The sequence below is a fragment of the Hydra vulgaris genome, chromosome 12 (assembly GCF_038396675.1).
Source record: "Hydra vulgaris chromosome 12, alternate assembly HydraT2T_AEP".
Lineage (NCBI taxonomy): Eukaryota > Metazoa > Cnidaria > Hydrozoa > Anthoathecata > Hydridae > Hydra > Hydra vulgaris.
In genome coordinates this window covers 79921034-79939109 of record NC_088931.1, presented here as the reverse complement: position 1 = coordinate 79939109, position 18076 = coordinate 79921034, and the positions used below count along the sequence as shown (strand labels likewise).

Here is an 18076-nt window from a genome sequence, read left to right as displayed (position 1 = left end):
TGACTTCATTGCATCAACTTGGTCTGATATATGGTTTTCTGACATGCAATACTCAGAACATGATTTTAAAAATTTAGAATAAGCATTAACTTCAACTTCAGTCACAAAGACCTTAAAAAAATTTTGGTCACAGAATACAAGGAATTCAGAGATCTGATATTTTAGCTGAAAGAGCCATAAAAGTTATGCAAGAAATTCATGCCAAAGATATAGACAAAATGACCTACAGATTTAATCTGCAAAACAACTTTTAAATTGTATCTTGTTTAACTGAAAGTTATTTTTTCAAAATGAATTGTTATTTATCTGCTAATTTGTTGATTTTTATGTATTTCTCAAACAAAAACATATTTTTCTAATTATGGGGGATGTTTTTGTAATTTGAGTCAATTGAACTTTTAAAATCAGTAATCTAATGTAGAATATCATATTTTGGCACTATACCCAAGTATAGTTGTGAAAAAGTCAACCCCCTAACGTATATATATATATATATGTATGTAAGTATATAGATAAGTACATATGAATATCTCTCTCTCTCTCTCTCTCTCTCTCTCTCTCTCTCTCTCTCTCTCTTTATATATATATATATATATATATATATATATATATATATATATATATATATATATATATATATATATATATATATATATATATATTTGTAAGCATATAGATAAGTGTATATGTATATCTACCTATATAAGACCTAATCTTGCAAAAACTACCTGCAAACAAGATCTTGGTGTTTTAATATCATACAATCTTAAATCTTTAGCTCATGCATGTAAAGGTGCCTCATTAGCTTATATATGTATATATATATATATATATATATATATATATATATATATATATATATATATATATATATATATATATATATATATATATATATATATATATATATATATATATATATATATATATATATATATATACATATATATACATATATTTAAACAACTTTAAAAAGTATTCTACACAATAGAGTGCTCAATGTTCTTAAAAGAACAGAGCAATTATATTAGTAGTAGAAAATCACTTAACAAAAACACTGTGTTTCATATATATATACACACACACAGGAAACAAATAGTTTTAAAAATCATGTGGTTTTAGTTTAATTGTATAGGAGTATGTATAACAGCTCTGATTTAATTCATCTATTACTTTCTTGAAATTATATACAAAACAACATCAATACACACACTCAAACACACACACACACACACATCAGCCCTTGGAATAAGATTCAGCATTTAGCTGCCAACCTTATTGACGTTTTTTTGATTGTGTTTTTATATTTAAATGTCAGCAATTTATTGAAATTTATATAAAGTTAGAACACACACACAAATTTGTGTGTTTGTATTACTTTGCTGTAGTAAATGTCAATAATATCTAGATTTTACGTACCAAACCTGTTATTATTGTATGTATCTTTAATACTCTATTTTTTATTTTTAAGGAGTACAAGAAAACATTGGAAGATCTTGAGCATGAACTAAATGCACAACAACAAAAGTCAAAAAACTTAATGCAAAAGTTAGAGGAACAGAACAGGAACACTTTGTATAACAATTTAAAAGAACAATTTGATTTACAAGCAGATAAAATTTTATCATTGAGTTTAATAAATAAATCAAATGAAGAAAAGATTTCATTATATACAGCTGAAAAAAAAACTCTTGAAGACAAAATATACCAACTTCAATCTCAAATTGAGAATAACTCAATCAATTTGTTAAATGAAAGTCAGTATATCTCAAACAATAAAAAGTTTGAAAAGCAAGAAGAAGAAATCAGTTTGCTAACATTAACTCTAGATGAGTTAGAAGCAAAGTATAATGAGTTACTTGAAGATAATGAGGAGAAAAATAAATGTATAAGTGACCTTGAAATTATTCTTGTTGATAAAGAACAAAAAGAACAGTATCATGAAAGTGTTTTAATTCAGTTACAAACTTGTCGTAATACAATTGAAAGTCAAGAGGAGGAGAATTTGAAATTGAAATATGATAATGCAATCTTAAAAGAAAATGAAAGAAGAAACCTAGAAAGTGTAAGTTAATTTAAGATAATTGAATTTTTTCATAATTTTTAATGCTTGAAATAAAAAAGATTATTGTAATATTTTAAAAATTAAATTTATCTAAAACATTATGAATAATAAAAAAAAAAAAATAGTTCTATATAATTTTTTTTTAATTTATATTAAATAAGTTACATAAGTATGCATTTTTATAATAACTAGCTATCCGGACCAATAAAATATCAAGGTGAGTTTACTCACCAGTCTCTATTTCTATACTTATTCAGCTATCTATCTTTTATAGACCTTTTTAACCATAATATATTATTTACTTCGATGTTTTTTTATTAAACAAGAAAAATAGTTTATTTAAATACACAAAAAAGTGTGCTTTACGGCCTTAGATTTACCTAATTGATTTCATAAACACTTAACATAAGTATCTCTAACATAGATGGCAATTACGTGACAATTCTCAAGGCACTTTTCTGAAATTTAAGGCTATAATAGAATTTCATTAAGAATATATTTATTTACAAAGTGAAATAATACTTAGAAAATGGGCCTCTATCAATCATTCTTGTAGCAATTTTTTTGCAATAAACTCACAACAAAAAAAAAAAACTTTTAATTCAGCTGTTTTTAATATCTTTTTTGGTGGAATAGTTGCTTGGTGATTAGATGCTATGTTTTTTAAGCAATAAGATAGCAGGCTTGGACAGGAATGGCTGTAACTGACCACGCTTATAATTTTTGTAATTTTTTTGGTTATTTAAATGCTATCAAAAAAAAAAAAGTTAAGTCATGAATAACTTTTAATCGTTGATCTTTTCTAAAGCTTTTATTTTACGCGAAGGCTTTAAATGAAATAAAAAATAAATTATAGTGATTATATACACAATAAACACATTTGGTGTAATTTAACTAATAATGTTATATTTAAATTTTTTTTATGTATTTTTTATGATTAATTTAAATGTTTAAAGTTATTCCTTGCAACTATATCAGGTCTTTTTAAAAATCTTTTGAAAGATAATTTTTTTAAGTTATTATAAGTTATGAATAAGTTATATTAAATCTTTGGTTGCAATGGAATGATTTAATTGCCTTATATTATTTTTTTTGTTAAACAAAAAAAAAAAAAAAAAATTCTATTTTTGCAAAGAATTGTTTAAAACTTTTTTTAACTTGACTAACTAATAAGATCATGAAACGATGAAAAATTACTATTTTAAATAGACTGTTATTTTTTTAAACAATTTTTTTTTTATGTTTATACAATTTGAAAATAATATAAATGCTTTTTAATAATTTAAAAAAATTTGTTCATTTATTAAGCAATCATTAAAAAGTAATTTGTAAAAACGTTTAGCGTAACTTTAAAATAAGTTTTAAAGTAATTTATTTTAAACGCAATTAAAAACGTGACGAAAAGTAACTTTTGCTTTGAGTTTGAGTTTTATTTTAGTGCTTAAATATTTTCTTTTTCGGAAGTTTTCTGTTTTTATTATTATTATTTTTTTAACTTTCTTCCTAGTTTAAGTTTAGATAGCATTTCTTTTTACAGCACATTTCTAAAATGTTTAAAAATCATCTAAAAATCTTTTACAGTCATGGTTAAGTTAACAAAAAATAAATCATTTGCGCGGTCAGCAATAGCACTCAATCGCATACCATTCCTGTCCAAGCTTGTAATAGTAATTGAAGGTTTAAGTCCTACACTTTTTTTTTTTAAATGATGATTCACCTTCCCAAGGCTGAGAAGGTCACTTAATTGTGGTTATAACCTTCTCTCAACTCTATAACTCCAAAACACAAACCTTGACAAACAAGGCAGCTGTGTGGAGAAACAATTTGAGCACGGTACTACCAGGATTGTGGTGGGAATCGAACTCAAAACCTCTTGCTTATGAAACAAGCGCTCTACCACTACACAACTACCACATTTACTTGGATAATAAAATACCATAATACTTAGATAATAAAATAGTTTTTTTTTGTTTTTAAATTTTGCTGAATTTTTTTTAATACAACAACATAGTTACAAAAACTCAAAACAAAACATTTTAAACAAAAAAGACTTCTAATTGTTTAAAAAGTTTCCTTATATTATACATACAGGATTCTTGAATATAGAATCCACAAACTCAACTTACCTAGTCAGTAGTACTGATGTAAACTTACAGATGTTTAAGTGTAAACTTACAGATATTTGTACATAATCTTAAGCAAATGGGTTTTTTTTTTATATTTGAATTTTATATAATTACATAGTTTTACATAGCTTTGCATATTACATCTGCATTAATAATAAAGTTCTATTTAAATTTAAATTAATTTTTATACATGTGTTTTTAATGTATTTTTTTAATAAATTTTTATGCAATGCAATTGCAATTACTATGCAATAAATCTCTATGCAATGCTATGCAATATAGTTGCATTTATTTAGAGTACCTGCTTAAAAAGTGTTAAATCATTACAATCTGTATAAAAAGGTTGTAAAATGGTTTGTTTTTCCATATATCTTCAGTAGCCTAGTCAGGGTGGCCACGCCTCCTAATAAATCCTAAAATATTATACATATATATTTTTGAATAATATTTGCATTTAGAATTTTTTTTTATTCGTTTTTCCAAGTTACTGGCAAATACTCCTGAAAAATCCTTAAAAATCTCCTAAGTTTATCTAATTTTTTAACTCTGAAAAAATGTTGCTACCCTGTTAGTGCGCTGACCACTACTGACATCCTAATGATTTCATGGGTTCAAATCCACTGCTGAGAGTATAAACTTTTTTTGGCTTTTTCAATCTTGTGGCTTTTTTAAATACAAATATAAAAAAACTTTTAAAAACTATTCTTACAAAGTTCCATATATGACCCACAAACTCAAATTAACATACTGACATTTACACTTTCAGGCATGTGTACCTAACACAATACAAATGGAATCTAAATCTAATGGCATATTACTATCAATTTACATAAGATATATATTTAAATATTTACAAATTTTTTTTACACTTTGCACAGTGGGCACAGTGGGAATTCACTTTTACTGGACAAAACATATAAAAAAAATTTAGTTTCTTTTTCTTTACCAAACAGCTTTAGCTTCTTTTTCTTTACCATCTTGATACAAGCAACAACCTGATGCTAACAATATTTCTTAAGATGAAAATGATGCAACTGATGGTCCCAGTCTTCTTTTCTTTGTTTTACTACTTAAAGTATCAAAACCTGGGGCCTGCCAGATACTACAGTTGGATAATAGCATTTCTTTATCAATGGAAGCAGTCAGTAGAATTTTCTTATTATCAATTACAAGTTGAACTGATATCAGTGCATTTTGTAGCTATTGTTTGTTATTCTCTTTTAAACAAATTTTTGCATATAAATAAATAAACAAGTTTTTGCATATATACCTTTGTCAAAGATGCTTTATGAAATTAGACAGGTTATTATTTGCAGTTAAGTTTATGCCATTTAAAAAATATCATGCATCCAAAATATTAGGATTAGCTAACTTCAAGAAAAATAAGAAGCTTTTTATTCTACAGCTTAGAAGCATACGGCATGCTAATTATACAAAAGTATATACATTTTATTAAAGCTGAATGTTTAAGCTATAAAATGGTATATAATAATGTAATTTTTTCAAATGTATTTTTTAAAATTTTATTCACCACCTGGTCCACTGTGCTTTGTATAGAAAAGTGCTAAAAGACTTTTTGTCACCATTAACTTGGCTTTAATGGTTGCCATTAGTTCCCTGTAAAACACACTTGAATGGGGTACTACTACTATTAAGTTCAGCATTATTATATAGAGATATTAAAAAAAATAAAAATCGGTTTTATAAACGAAAACTTTTTTGGGCAATATTGTCTCCTTAATGAACTTTACGTAAGAATAAATAAAGTTAATACACTCAAAAAGATTTCATTGAAAAGCCATTATAGATAAATAAATTTGATTTTTGTAATTGTTTTTATATTATTAAAATGCTTTTAAATAATGTAAAAAATCACTGCTAATGAAATTTTTTTAAATTTTACAAAGGCTACACATTTCTTAAGAAAAAACCAATTTTATCATTCCTTTGAAATGGAAATTAAATTATTTTTTCTTTTTTTATTAAAAAAGATTCTTAAGTCTTTTTGTAAAGATTCTTAAATTTCTTTGTAGAGTTTTTAAAAATCTTGTTTTGTTTACTTCATTTACCTAACATAGCATTTAAAAAACTTAATAATTTTTTCTTTATTATGTATTATCTTATGAATAAATGTATGTTTAAAAAAAGTATGCTTATATAAAGCATGAAATGATTTAAAAAGAGTTAAATTATCTTTTTTTTAATTATGTGTAATTATTTGTATAAGTATAATTTTGTTATAAGTATAAAAAATGTTTAATTATTTACTAGCCTATATTTATATGAAAATCTACTATTTTTAACTCACTAAAAAAATATAATTTACATGTATATATATATACATATATACATATATATATATATATATATATATATATATATATATATATATATATATATATATATATATATATATATATATGTATATATATATATATATATATATGTGTGTGTGTGTGTGTGTGTGTGTATATATATATGTATGTATATATATCCAAGGGTCTAAATAGGTGTCGAACATTGACACTCCTCTTATCATTCTTAAGACCTGCTAGAAAAGGCCAACCAACCATTGTTTATTTTGTCACAAAAAAAAAGAATAATGGTTGGTTGCCCCCCTCAAGCAATTCTCAAAAATGGTCCTAGTGGTGCTAATGTCTGGCACTCATTTTGACTGTATATATGTATGTATGTATAATAAACATGCATAATAAAATATAAGAATAAATTTAAGAATATTTTCTTGAATTAATGTTATTACATCAATCTATATATATATATATATATATATATATATATATATATATATATATATATATATATATATATATATATATATATATAAAAGAAGTGAGTTAAAAAAAAAAATTAAAGAATTCCAAAAAATTGAAGTTTTAGAGAAAAAACTAAATGAATTGAAGTTTCCAAGCATAAAATAGTTACAGTAAAAGGATGCAACTTGGCTGAGTAATTAGTCATGTGATATTGGATTTTGGTATATGAAGCACGAGATAAAAATGTGTTTTGACACATTGTTAAAAATCTGGGAGAAAAAATATGTTGCTAGTCAAAAACATAACCTTAAATGACTTTATCTGACAATATTCTTACCAATTAACAAAAGTTATGCTTCTTGCAATGACTAATTGGGAGCACTTGTGATAAGCGTTCCCAATTACTGAATAAAACTTATTTAAAGTCTATGTCCATATACAGATGTATACTAAGCATGGTGTTCACAAAGTTTATTTAAAGAGAACAACTTATGATTCCCATCTGATTAGGTAATGGGTAGAAGAGGAAGACCTACCAAACCACTGAGTGATAATCTTACAGAAAAACTTTTAACAAAATCATTGATATGCTGGATCAGATAGAGCTTTATGCCATTAAGCAGGGTGTAGGTTATTAATATTTTTAAAATGAAATATTTAATCAACAAGTTTCTAATAATGGAAATCTGAGGAGGTAGAATCATTTTCACTGTGTGCAACATTGCTGGGTTTAACTTTCTGTAAATCAAAATGTGTTATGGTACTATGCTAATACTCTGGTAATTAAGGAACTTATATTAAAGCATATAAATTGGTATATATTAAAAATGCTATTTAAAAATATACATTTAAAATGTGTTTTTTTTCTTCAAAAGTTGAGACTTGAGCTTCGCTTAAAACTGAATAGAAAAAAATGTATATCAAAATTTTTTTGTCTAATATAATTTGTTCTTTATGTGTAGTTATAATTAGTTAGTCCAATAAAGCTGAAATATATATGACAAAATTAAAGTCTGAGATAATATTATATTTTGCAGAAATAGTTATCATTTTAAAATAATATTAAATTGAAACATGTATTTGGGTTTAAATCTCAAAATTCAAATTGTTATATTAATGGCAAAATTTGAGTGTGCGGTTGAGATTATGAGACAGCTAAAGCAAGAAAATGCTGAAATACCAGATCCAAGGGCAATTACTACAACTGTTTTCTTGAGATCAATTGAAGACCAAGATTAAAGCAGACGACCAAAACAGACCATGAAAAAGTGGTGGAAACACATAAAACCAGATAAGCAATTTTTCAGTTGACAAGCCAACTGAGCTTTCTGCCAAAGTAAATTTATCCAGAGGAACCATTCATAATATTTAAAAAAAGTCATAATATTTATAAGAATTCATAATATTTATAGAAATTCATTATATTTATAAAAAACCAAACATCAGAAGTTATATGAGGAAGACTTTGATCGTAGAGCCTAAGCTGTTGATGGCGTGCTGCTGTTCTATAAGGGTCGTACTTTGGAAAAATTGACTTTTTTTTTAATGAAGTTTTGATATATCTGTTAGAGTTTATAAGCAGAACTGTCACAAAACATTTGGAGTCGAAAAAATACCAATTACTTTGGAAGAATACAATCAGTATAGTCCAAAATTTCACATTTGGTAAGTTATATCTTTAAACTGCATCATAGGACCATACATACAAAAGCAGCCAACTGTCAACAGCCGAAACTACCTCAAAAGCTTAGATTTTAATTTTTCATCCAGTATTGTTTCAAAAGTGCATTATCAGACAAATCTATTTCCAACAAGATGCAACTACATACTTCTGCACTCTACACTACTAATGTTAGGTTAAATGATAAGTTCCCAAAAAAATTGATTTGGTGATGAGATCCAATCTAATAGCCTTGTCAATCCCCAGATTTGACACCATATGGTTTTTTATTATGGAAGATGTTGAGCAGAAAATTTTAATAAAAAATAACTAATACTGATGGTTTTTTTGTTTTTTTTGTTTTGTTATTTCACCTCCCCAAGGCCCAGAAGGCCACTACAGATGAGGGGGCTACTTAATTGTGGTTATAACCCTCTCTCAACTCTATAACTCCAAACACGAACCTTGACGAACAAGGCCGCTGCGCAGAGAAACAAGTTAATTTAAAGCAAACAATAATAAATGAATTCAACTACTGGTGATACTTGCTATTAAATTTTTTCTGAAATTTAAAAGAGAATAATTATGATTAAAAAACAAAAAAATTTAACAGTTTCATATTGTACAGTTATTATAATTATTTTGATTGATTAATATATGATGAGATATGATTTTAAATCTTTTCATTTTATTCATTTATCTTTATATTTGGCTGAGATATAATATTTGGCTAAATATAAGTTTACTTTAATGCATACACTTATTGCACACACTGTATGTATTAGCTTTTTTTATACAGTTAGCAAACACTTAAAGTTTAAAAAATTTATGTACATTGATGAAATTTTTTTTATGTACAGTTATCAAGTTTGGAAAAATGTTTAACTGACAAAGAAATGCAAATAACTAATATCAGTAAAGAAGTTCAAGAGTTGCGTGCAAGAGAATGTAGCCAGGTTGAGCATAATAAAAAAACAGAGGAGTTGCTACTTTCCAAGGACAAGCAATTTGATATACTTCAAAAGGAGGTGATTACCTTTTGTTTGCAGTCTAAAATGATGGTATGTGTAAAAATGCAATTTAATTTTAGTTATTTTATAACATTTTTTAAAAGTTTTTCTGCTATATTTTAAAATTTTATTTTGACCATGGTAACTTAGTCGCCAATATATATATTTATATAAATATATATATATATATATATATATATATATATATATATATGTGTATATATATATATATATATAAATATATATATATATATATATATATATATATATATATAGATATATGTATGTATATATATGGATTTCATTTTAATATTGATGGATTGGTGGATTTTATTTTGGTATTGATGGATTGGTGGATTTCATTTTGGTATTGATGGATTGGTGGATTTCATTTTGGTATTGATGGATTGGTGGATTTCATTTTGGTATTGATGGATTGGTGGATTTTATTTTGGTATTGATGGATTGGTGGATTTTATTTTGGTATTGATGGATTGGTGGATTTCATTTTTCTAAACAACAATCATATGTTGTTTAGATATCTAAATTATTTTTAGATAATTAAGTTGTTTTTAGAATAATTTTATTTGGTGATGTTCAATCCCCACCACTTCCCTGGTAGTACCAGGCTCAGTTTGTTTCTCCGCGCAGGGCCTTGTTCATCAAGGTTTGTGTTTCGGAGTTATAAAGTTGAGAGAGAGAGTTGTAACCATAAATAAAGTAGTCTCCTCGACTAGAGTGGCCTTCATGGCCTTGGGGAGGTGAATTGAAATAGACAAAAATGAAAAGTATATATATAGAAATATAGTAGGTTAAACTTGAACACATAGATAACAATGTTAAAGTAGGTTGCTTTTAAGTATAGCAATAGAACAACACAAAATAAAATTATTCTAAAAACAACATTATGGTAATAAAAGTATAAGAGCATTCAGCTATTAAATTAAAGCTTGTAAACATCATCTTAAGAAAAAACAATATTGTCTGTAAACAAAGTCAAAGTAAAGAATTTCTTAAAAAAACTATAAGTTATTCATAAAGTTTAATTAATTTATTATCTAATTATTATCATGATGCAGGATAAAAGTATTAAAATGCCATTGGTTGGAAAATCAGTAAATTAATAAAAAAAGGCCAATGCCGATACCGATTCTAATTGTGCAAAAAGTGACCGATTAAGCCAATGTTGTTGCTGATTAATCGGTACATCACTAGTAGATGCAATCACATGTTCATATTATAACTGACATGTTGAGTGACACATATTCATAACAGATATGTAACACAATATTTTCCCATAAAATGGGAAATAAGAATATGGAAAATTATTTTTGGTTTTTACTAAATTTTTTGTGCCGGTTGTATATAGTTTTGGTTGCAGTTAAATTTTTGTGTTAATCACTAATTACAATTGTAATTGCGTTAATCAATAATTACAATTGTAAACAAAACAAAAGTTAGAATAAGTTGAAGTTTTTTTTCACTTGAATTTATTAAAAAATTTAAAGAAATTTAAAAGGACGTCTACATAATGTGTAGAAACATAATGTGTACATCTACATAATGTGTACATCTACATAATGTGTAGAGAGAGTGCATAAACTGGAAATCATTATTAGTTAATTTTTATTTATGGTTTTCGAATTTTGAAATAATTTAATATTTGTATCTGGTATAAAGATTATAAGGATTAAAAAAAACATTTTAAAATGATTTTTAACTACTTTTTTAAAACTATTTTTGCCTTTCTTTTTTTTTTTTCACAGCTTGAACTCCTACAACAACAGTTACAGGATAGTGAGATGAAACTAAGCAATAATTCTAAAGATGATGAAATCAAAATATTAAATGAAAATGTAAAACTTTTACAAAATTTCGAAATTTTTTTAATTAAAAAAATATTTTTTTTAAGAAACAAATGTTATACATTCTTTTAAACTTAGGTAGAGCAGCTGAATACAAAATTGAAGACAACTGAATTGCAAAACTCTGAAAGTGTAAAAAAACTGTCAAAAGTTATGGAAGAGTTGGGTGATCTTAAAAATAGGATGTCATCAAAAGAAAAAGAGCTCAAAGAGAATCAAACCAAGGTTACAAATTTATAGATTGCTGTTTTGGATTTTATAGTATGTTATAGAAACATTTGAAAAAAAGTTTTTGACATTTGACAAATTTAGGTAGAGCAGTTGAATACTAAGTTAAAAACAGCTGAATTGCAAAACTCTGAAAGTGTGAAAAAATTATCAAAAACTATGGAAGAGTTGGGTGATCTTAAAAATAAATTTGCTTCAAAAGAAAAAGCACTCAAAGAGCATCAAATCAAGGTTGTAAGTTTATAGATGGTTGTTTTGAATTATGTACTAAGTAATAGAAACATTAGAAATTTTATTTTTAACAAAACAAAACTTATATTCAGTATGTTATAGAAACATTTGAAATAAAGTTTTTGACATTTGACAAATTTAGGTAGAGCAGTTAAATACAAAGTTAAAGACAGCTGAATTGCAAAACTCTGAAAGTGTGAAAAAACTATCAAAAGCTATGGAAGAGTTCGCTGATATTAAAAATACATTGTTTTTAAAAGAAAAAGAACTCAAAGAGCATCAAATTAAGGTTATTACTTTTTTTTACATAATAACAGGAATTTATTATTGTATATGTTATATATGTTGTATATGTTAATATTGTAGATTTTACACATAATAAAGTACCTTATTATAGTTTAAAAATAATTTAAAATAGCTTTAAAATAGCGTCTTGTAAAAGACATTTCTTTGAATGAATTTAGAATAATTTGACATGAATTTAGTAGTGGAGAGTATGTAAGCGCATGCTACTTTATTTACTCTAAGAAAAATTATTTTATTTAAAACTTTAATTAATCCTTAATTTGCAAATACTACGCTATTTGTAATTATTAATTAAATATTGTTTAAAATATTAAAAAAAAATTTTTTAATGTCAATTCACCTCCCCAAGGGCATAAGGGCCATTGCAGTCAAGGAGGCTACTTTAATTATCGTTATGACCCTATCTCAACTCCATAACTCTGAAACATGTTTATGAACGTTGCACAGAAATATTTAAAATATTTTAAACAATTTTAAATCAATATTTACAAATCACATAGTATTTAAAAAATTAAAATAATAGTAAAATTAAAATAATTCAAATATATTATTTAGACAATCACTATTTGAATTCAAAACATAAGCATTAAAGAAACATGTTTAGTATTTTAATTTTCATTTCAATTTAAATATTATTAATTCTGTTCTAATAATTAAACTTTTACTAAAAAGTAACAATTTTCACAGTCCTTTAAGACACCATTTAAATAAAAGAGATAATTATGGTAAACTTAATGATTAAATATATATATATATATATATATATATAAATATATATATATATATATATATATATATATATATATATATATATATATATATATATATATATATATATATATATATATATATATATATATATATATATATATATATATATATTAGAGGGTTCTCCTCGTGAATTCTCAACCAGAAATTTTTTATATTTCATATTTCTATTACCTAGGAAAATTACCATAATTTCCCAGGAAAATAAATTTAAATTAAAATATATACAAAGAATTACTTGTGTATATATTTTATTATATTAGGATAATTATCTATTCAAAATAAAGATATAATACTGTCCACAAAGCTATTTAATGTGGATAATTTGACTTTAGAAGTCACCTGTAATATAGAAAAATGTAAAAATCAAATCATAATTTTCTTAATTAAACGTGATTTAACATAAAAGTCATTATTTCTAATACTAAATTCTTAATGGTCCCTAGTGGCTTTTTTTTTTTTTTTTTTTTTTTTTAAACATCTTCGCTTCCAACAAGGCTGCAAGCAGCCACTAATTAAAGTTGGAAGTTACTGTAAGAGAAAAGATAAAGATTGTAGAGCAAGATAACGATTGACGGACGATTTAAAAGATTGCAAATTATATGAATCAGGAAAGCAAGATGAAGGAAGCGAATTCCAAAGAGCTGATGTTCGAGGAAAAAAACTAGACGAATAAGCGTTTTTGGAGCACTTAGGAACAGTCACAGAAAAAGGATGATACTTAATTGAATGACGAGTAACACGAGAATGAATTTTAGTAGATGGCACAAGAGACGTTAGCTCTTTCGAGCAGTGCCCATTATAGTATTTGTAGAAAAGAGAAAGAGAAGCAACATTACGACGATGTGATAATGGTTGAAGGTTGGCTGCAAGAGCAGGTCCAACTATGTTTACAATGCGTTTTTGCACCTTGTCTAAAAGAGAAAGGGCATCATTAGAAGATCCGCCCCAGATATGGCAACAGTATTCCATACAAGGCCGGATTTGAGATTTATAGAGGTAGAGAATAGAATCCAGAGTAAGAAAGTGGCGAGCTCGATAAAGAGATGCAACCTTAGCAGATGCTAATTTTGCAACCGATTTGATATATGGTTTCCAAGAAAGATTGGAAGTAAGAGTTAATCCTAGAAGATGAAGAGTAGGTGACTCATCGAGTACATCACCGTTCATAAATATAGGAAGATCTAAATTATTGCGATAACGATTGGCTGAAAAAAATTGAGTTTTATCTGAATTAAAGTTCACCAGCCACTGTGAGCCCCATGCTGTAGCAGAAGTGAGATCCTTTTCAAGCTCAAATGCCCCCTCCAGGCAATCAGAGGGTGTTGGTTTCTTATCACGACAAGAATAAATGGTAGTATCATCAGCAAACAATGCCACCTTAGATGTGAGAATATCTGGAAGATCGTTAATGTAAATTAAAAAGAGTATAGGGCCAAGGATAGAACCTTGAGGAACCCCTGAAGTTACAGAATAAGAAGAAGAGTGTTGTCCATCGAGGACAACTTTTATGCTACGATTGGAAAGGAAGGATTTAATGATCTTAAAGATGTTGCCGGATACACCATAAGAAGAAAGCTTATGGAGAAGACCAGCATGCCAAACTTTATCAAACGCTTTTGAAATGTCAAGAGCGATGGCCTTAACCTCTCCACCTTCATCTAATGCACGATAAAACCTGTCAGTTATTACTGTTAGCAAATCAGCTGTAGAACGAGAAGATCGAAATCCATATTGATGGTCAGAAAGTAAGTTATTAGATTCAAGATGAGAAATTAAGTGTTTGTTAATTAAAGATTCAAAAACCTTGCTTATGATAGGAAGAAGACTTATGGGACGGTAGTTAGACGAATCAGATCGCTCCCCAGAATTTTTGAAGATAGGGATAACAGATGCGGCTTTCCAGCAGGCTGGAAAACAAGACTCTGATAAGCACTTGTTGAATAGTTTTGAGAGTATAGACGACAGCTCTGGAGAACACTTCTGCAAGACAATAACAGGTATGTTGTCTGGGCCACAAGCTGTAGAAGAGTCTAGACAGGAAATCACTTTAGATACAGATGCTGAAGTGATATGAATGTCAAGCAATGAATCAACCTGTTTGTTGGCAATATCAGGTAGAACGCAATTAGTGGAATCAAGAGATGATATTAATGAAAAGTTTTTAGCAAACAGTTCGGCTTTGTCTTTAGGTGAGGTGACAAAGTCTGAACCATACAAGAGAGGTGGAATTATAGATTTGCCCTTATTATTGATATTATTAAAGATTCTCCAGAAGTCACGAGAGCCTAATTTTTGAGATGAGATACGAGATTTCATGACCTGAGAATAGCGGGTTTTGGCGTTAGACAAAACCTTTTTACAGTTGTTTCTAGCAGTAATAAACAGACGTCTGTTTTCTGGAGAATTGTTTTGCTGATAAATATGGAAGTAACGGTTTCGATTGGCAATCGCAGCAGCACAGTGTGAGGAAAACCATGGAGGAGAGTGAGGCTTGACCTGGAATCGTCGAGAGGGAATAAAAGATTCCATGCCAGCCTGAATCCACGAAGTTATATAAGAAGCACATTTGTCGACAGGAAGTTGAAAGATTTCTACCCAAGGGCCATCACGAAGAAAATCACGGAAAGAATTCCAGTCAGCTTTACTGTAGTTGTAAGAGGTTCGATAGTAGGGGTATTCAGGTGATGAAGAAGAATGAGATATTAGTTTTAAAGAGATCAAACTGTGATCAGAAGCACCTAAGGGTGAATGTGGAGAAACTGAGCACTGACTAGGATCAGAAACAAGACATAAGTCGAGTAGAGAAGGTAAATGATTAGGGTTGTCAGGAAAGCGAGTTGGAAAGTTGACTATTTGAGTTAGGGATTAAGAAAGGCAAAAGTTGTGGGCTTTAATGCCTGCAGAGTCACTGACACTAGAGCCAAGCCATTCAGAGTGGTGAGCATTAAAGTCACCGACAACAACTATATTAGCTGATGGATAAAGAGAGAGGGCTTGGTCAATATGATCAGAAATAACATCAAAAAGAGTACAGTCTTGAGATGAAGGAGATCGATATAGAACAAAGAGAAAGGCAATAGAGTGAAGTGGTGCTAAACGAAAGCACATGAAAGAATAGTCTGTGGATTCAAACCTAGTTTCACGACAAACAGGTGAATTCTTACGAATGTAAATGCCCAGGCCAAGCATGTGACTATTGGAGTCTTTACGAATCAGAGGAAGATAACCATCAACACTAAGATCACAAGATGAGACAGCCGAACTCAAATTAGTCTCACAAAGAGCAAGTAGGTCTGGTGAACTTTGCAAGAGATAAGACTCAACAGAAGAAAAGTTACTTCGAAGACCACGAATATTAGTGAATGATAGGTTTAGAAAACTTGGTGATGATGATGGTTTTTTGTGTTTTATAGTTTTTGGTACTTTATTCATTTTTAAATTAGATTGAAGAACTTGACTCAAAGCATAGATAGTACTCAGAACACTGTTTAATAGCCCAAGCAATTGCCTCATTACTACTAATAAACCCTAAGCCGTAACAAAGGGCTCCAAATGTGGCCTCCGCAATGCACACCAAAAGTACAAACAGGGACACCATCCATGCGCAACATGGCACTGTTAATACTTTGATATTTTTCAGCTGTTGATGGAATCAGCCTCTCTGAGAGCTACCACAGAGTTCGGGAAACCTGACTACCAGCCGGCCTCAGAACCATAAAACTGAGTTTTAGAGCTGTACCCTCATAAGGAGATAATAGAATGAGTTGCCTAGTCATAAAAACAGTGACACAAGCAAACCCATGCATTGAGTCAAGAAGATCCAGCATTCAACATCCTAAACTGGAAACAATGTATTAAAAATACATCTGCGCCAGCCTAATAGATGAAGAAGGGGTGCGAGGCTGGTCAACAGATAGAATCTGTTTACCCCTTAAGCTTGTAAAACGTGATTCAAAACAAACAAAAAAATTTCAAATTCAAAACGGTAGTTACACTAGTTAGATTTGTAATTAAATTTGTTATTCAAGAAATTTCAAATAACATTCAGTTTTCCAAGTATTGACAAGTTAAGTAAGTCAACATATTATTACTATTTTCTTTAACCCAAAAATTTCTTAGTTCTGTTTTTAATTTTTTTAATTTAGAATTGCCGAAATATTGTTTTAATCATGGCTGATTCAGTGTGGAAATATTTTTCAAAGTCAAAAGCAGGCGAAAAAGCCAAGTGTTTAAAATAACCAAATAAATTATTAAGTTGTAAGGGCTTATCAACCATTTGATTAATAAGGCATTTGCAACATGTTCTTAACATTATTATCAAGAAAAGAAACTTAAATAACAATCAAATTGCTGGTTCAAATGACTGTGAGGCAATCCCAGCAAAAGCAAGTACGTCTCACGCATCATTTTTTTCTAACAGTCCTTAACAGAGATATTGGGCAGACTTGCAGCAAAAGTGAGTTCATTCATCAAACAATAAGTGAAAAACAATATTCCATTTTCCAAAAGGTAAAAACAATGCTTTGAAACTAATTTATGAATATTGTGCTATGGCAAAAGATGAAATTACTGTTAATATAAAATCACATAAAGAAAAAAGTGGAAAATTTAGTCTAAGATTTGAAAATGGACAAATACTTGTAGAGCACAGAATTGAACTCAATTTACTGCTAGATTGCCGGACCAGATGGAACAGGATTGTTACAATGGTTGAAAGATTTTTAAAAGTGATAGGCGCAGTGAAAAAACATTAAATAAGTTAACTTTTTTAAATGATTTTTAACTACTTTTTTAAAACTATTTTTGCCTTTCTTTTTTTTTTTTTTCCACAGCTTGAACTCCTACAACAACAGTTACAGGATAGTGTAACTGTTGTTGTAGGAGTTACAGGATAACAATATTTATGTTTCAGTTTTAAAAAATGTTTCCAGCACTCTTCAACCAATCAAAATAGCTACAGAAGCATTAGGTAAACGTGATACAAAGTTTCTAACAGCTGGTGGTATTTTAAATTTTTTGTTTGATGTTCTGCGTAAATAA

The 18076-nt window shown here is 27.9% G+C and overlaps 1 protein-coding gene across 2 annotated transcripts in view; it reads left to right on the top strand.

Annotated features, from left to right (window-relative positions):
• Positions 1-18076, top strand: part of LOC101241062 (ELKS/Rab6-interacting/CAST family member 1) — a 42638-nt gene that overhangs the window by 3307 nt on the left and 21255 nt on the right. Inside the window, exons 2-7 of one of the 2 annotated variants that reach the window (XM_065814599.1) lie at positions 1472-2065; positions 9486-9653; positions 11402-11491; positions 11579-11725; positions 11813-11959; positions 12102-12248. In XM_065814599.1, the coding sequence (XP_065670671.1) occupies positions 1472-2065; positions 9486-9653; positions 11402-11491; positions 11579-11725; positions 11813-11959; positions 12102-12248 (1293 nt within the window). Of the gene's footprint in view, positions 1-1471; positions 2066-9485; positions 9687-11401; positions 11492-11578; positions 11726-11812; positions 11960-12101; positions 12249-18076 lie in introns of both variants that reach the window. The other variant, XM_065814598.1, reaches the window with a different exon arrangement.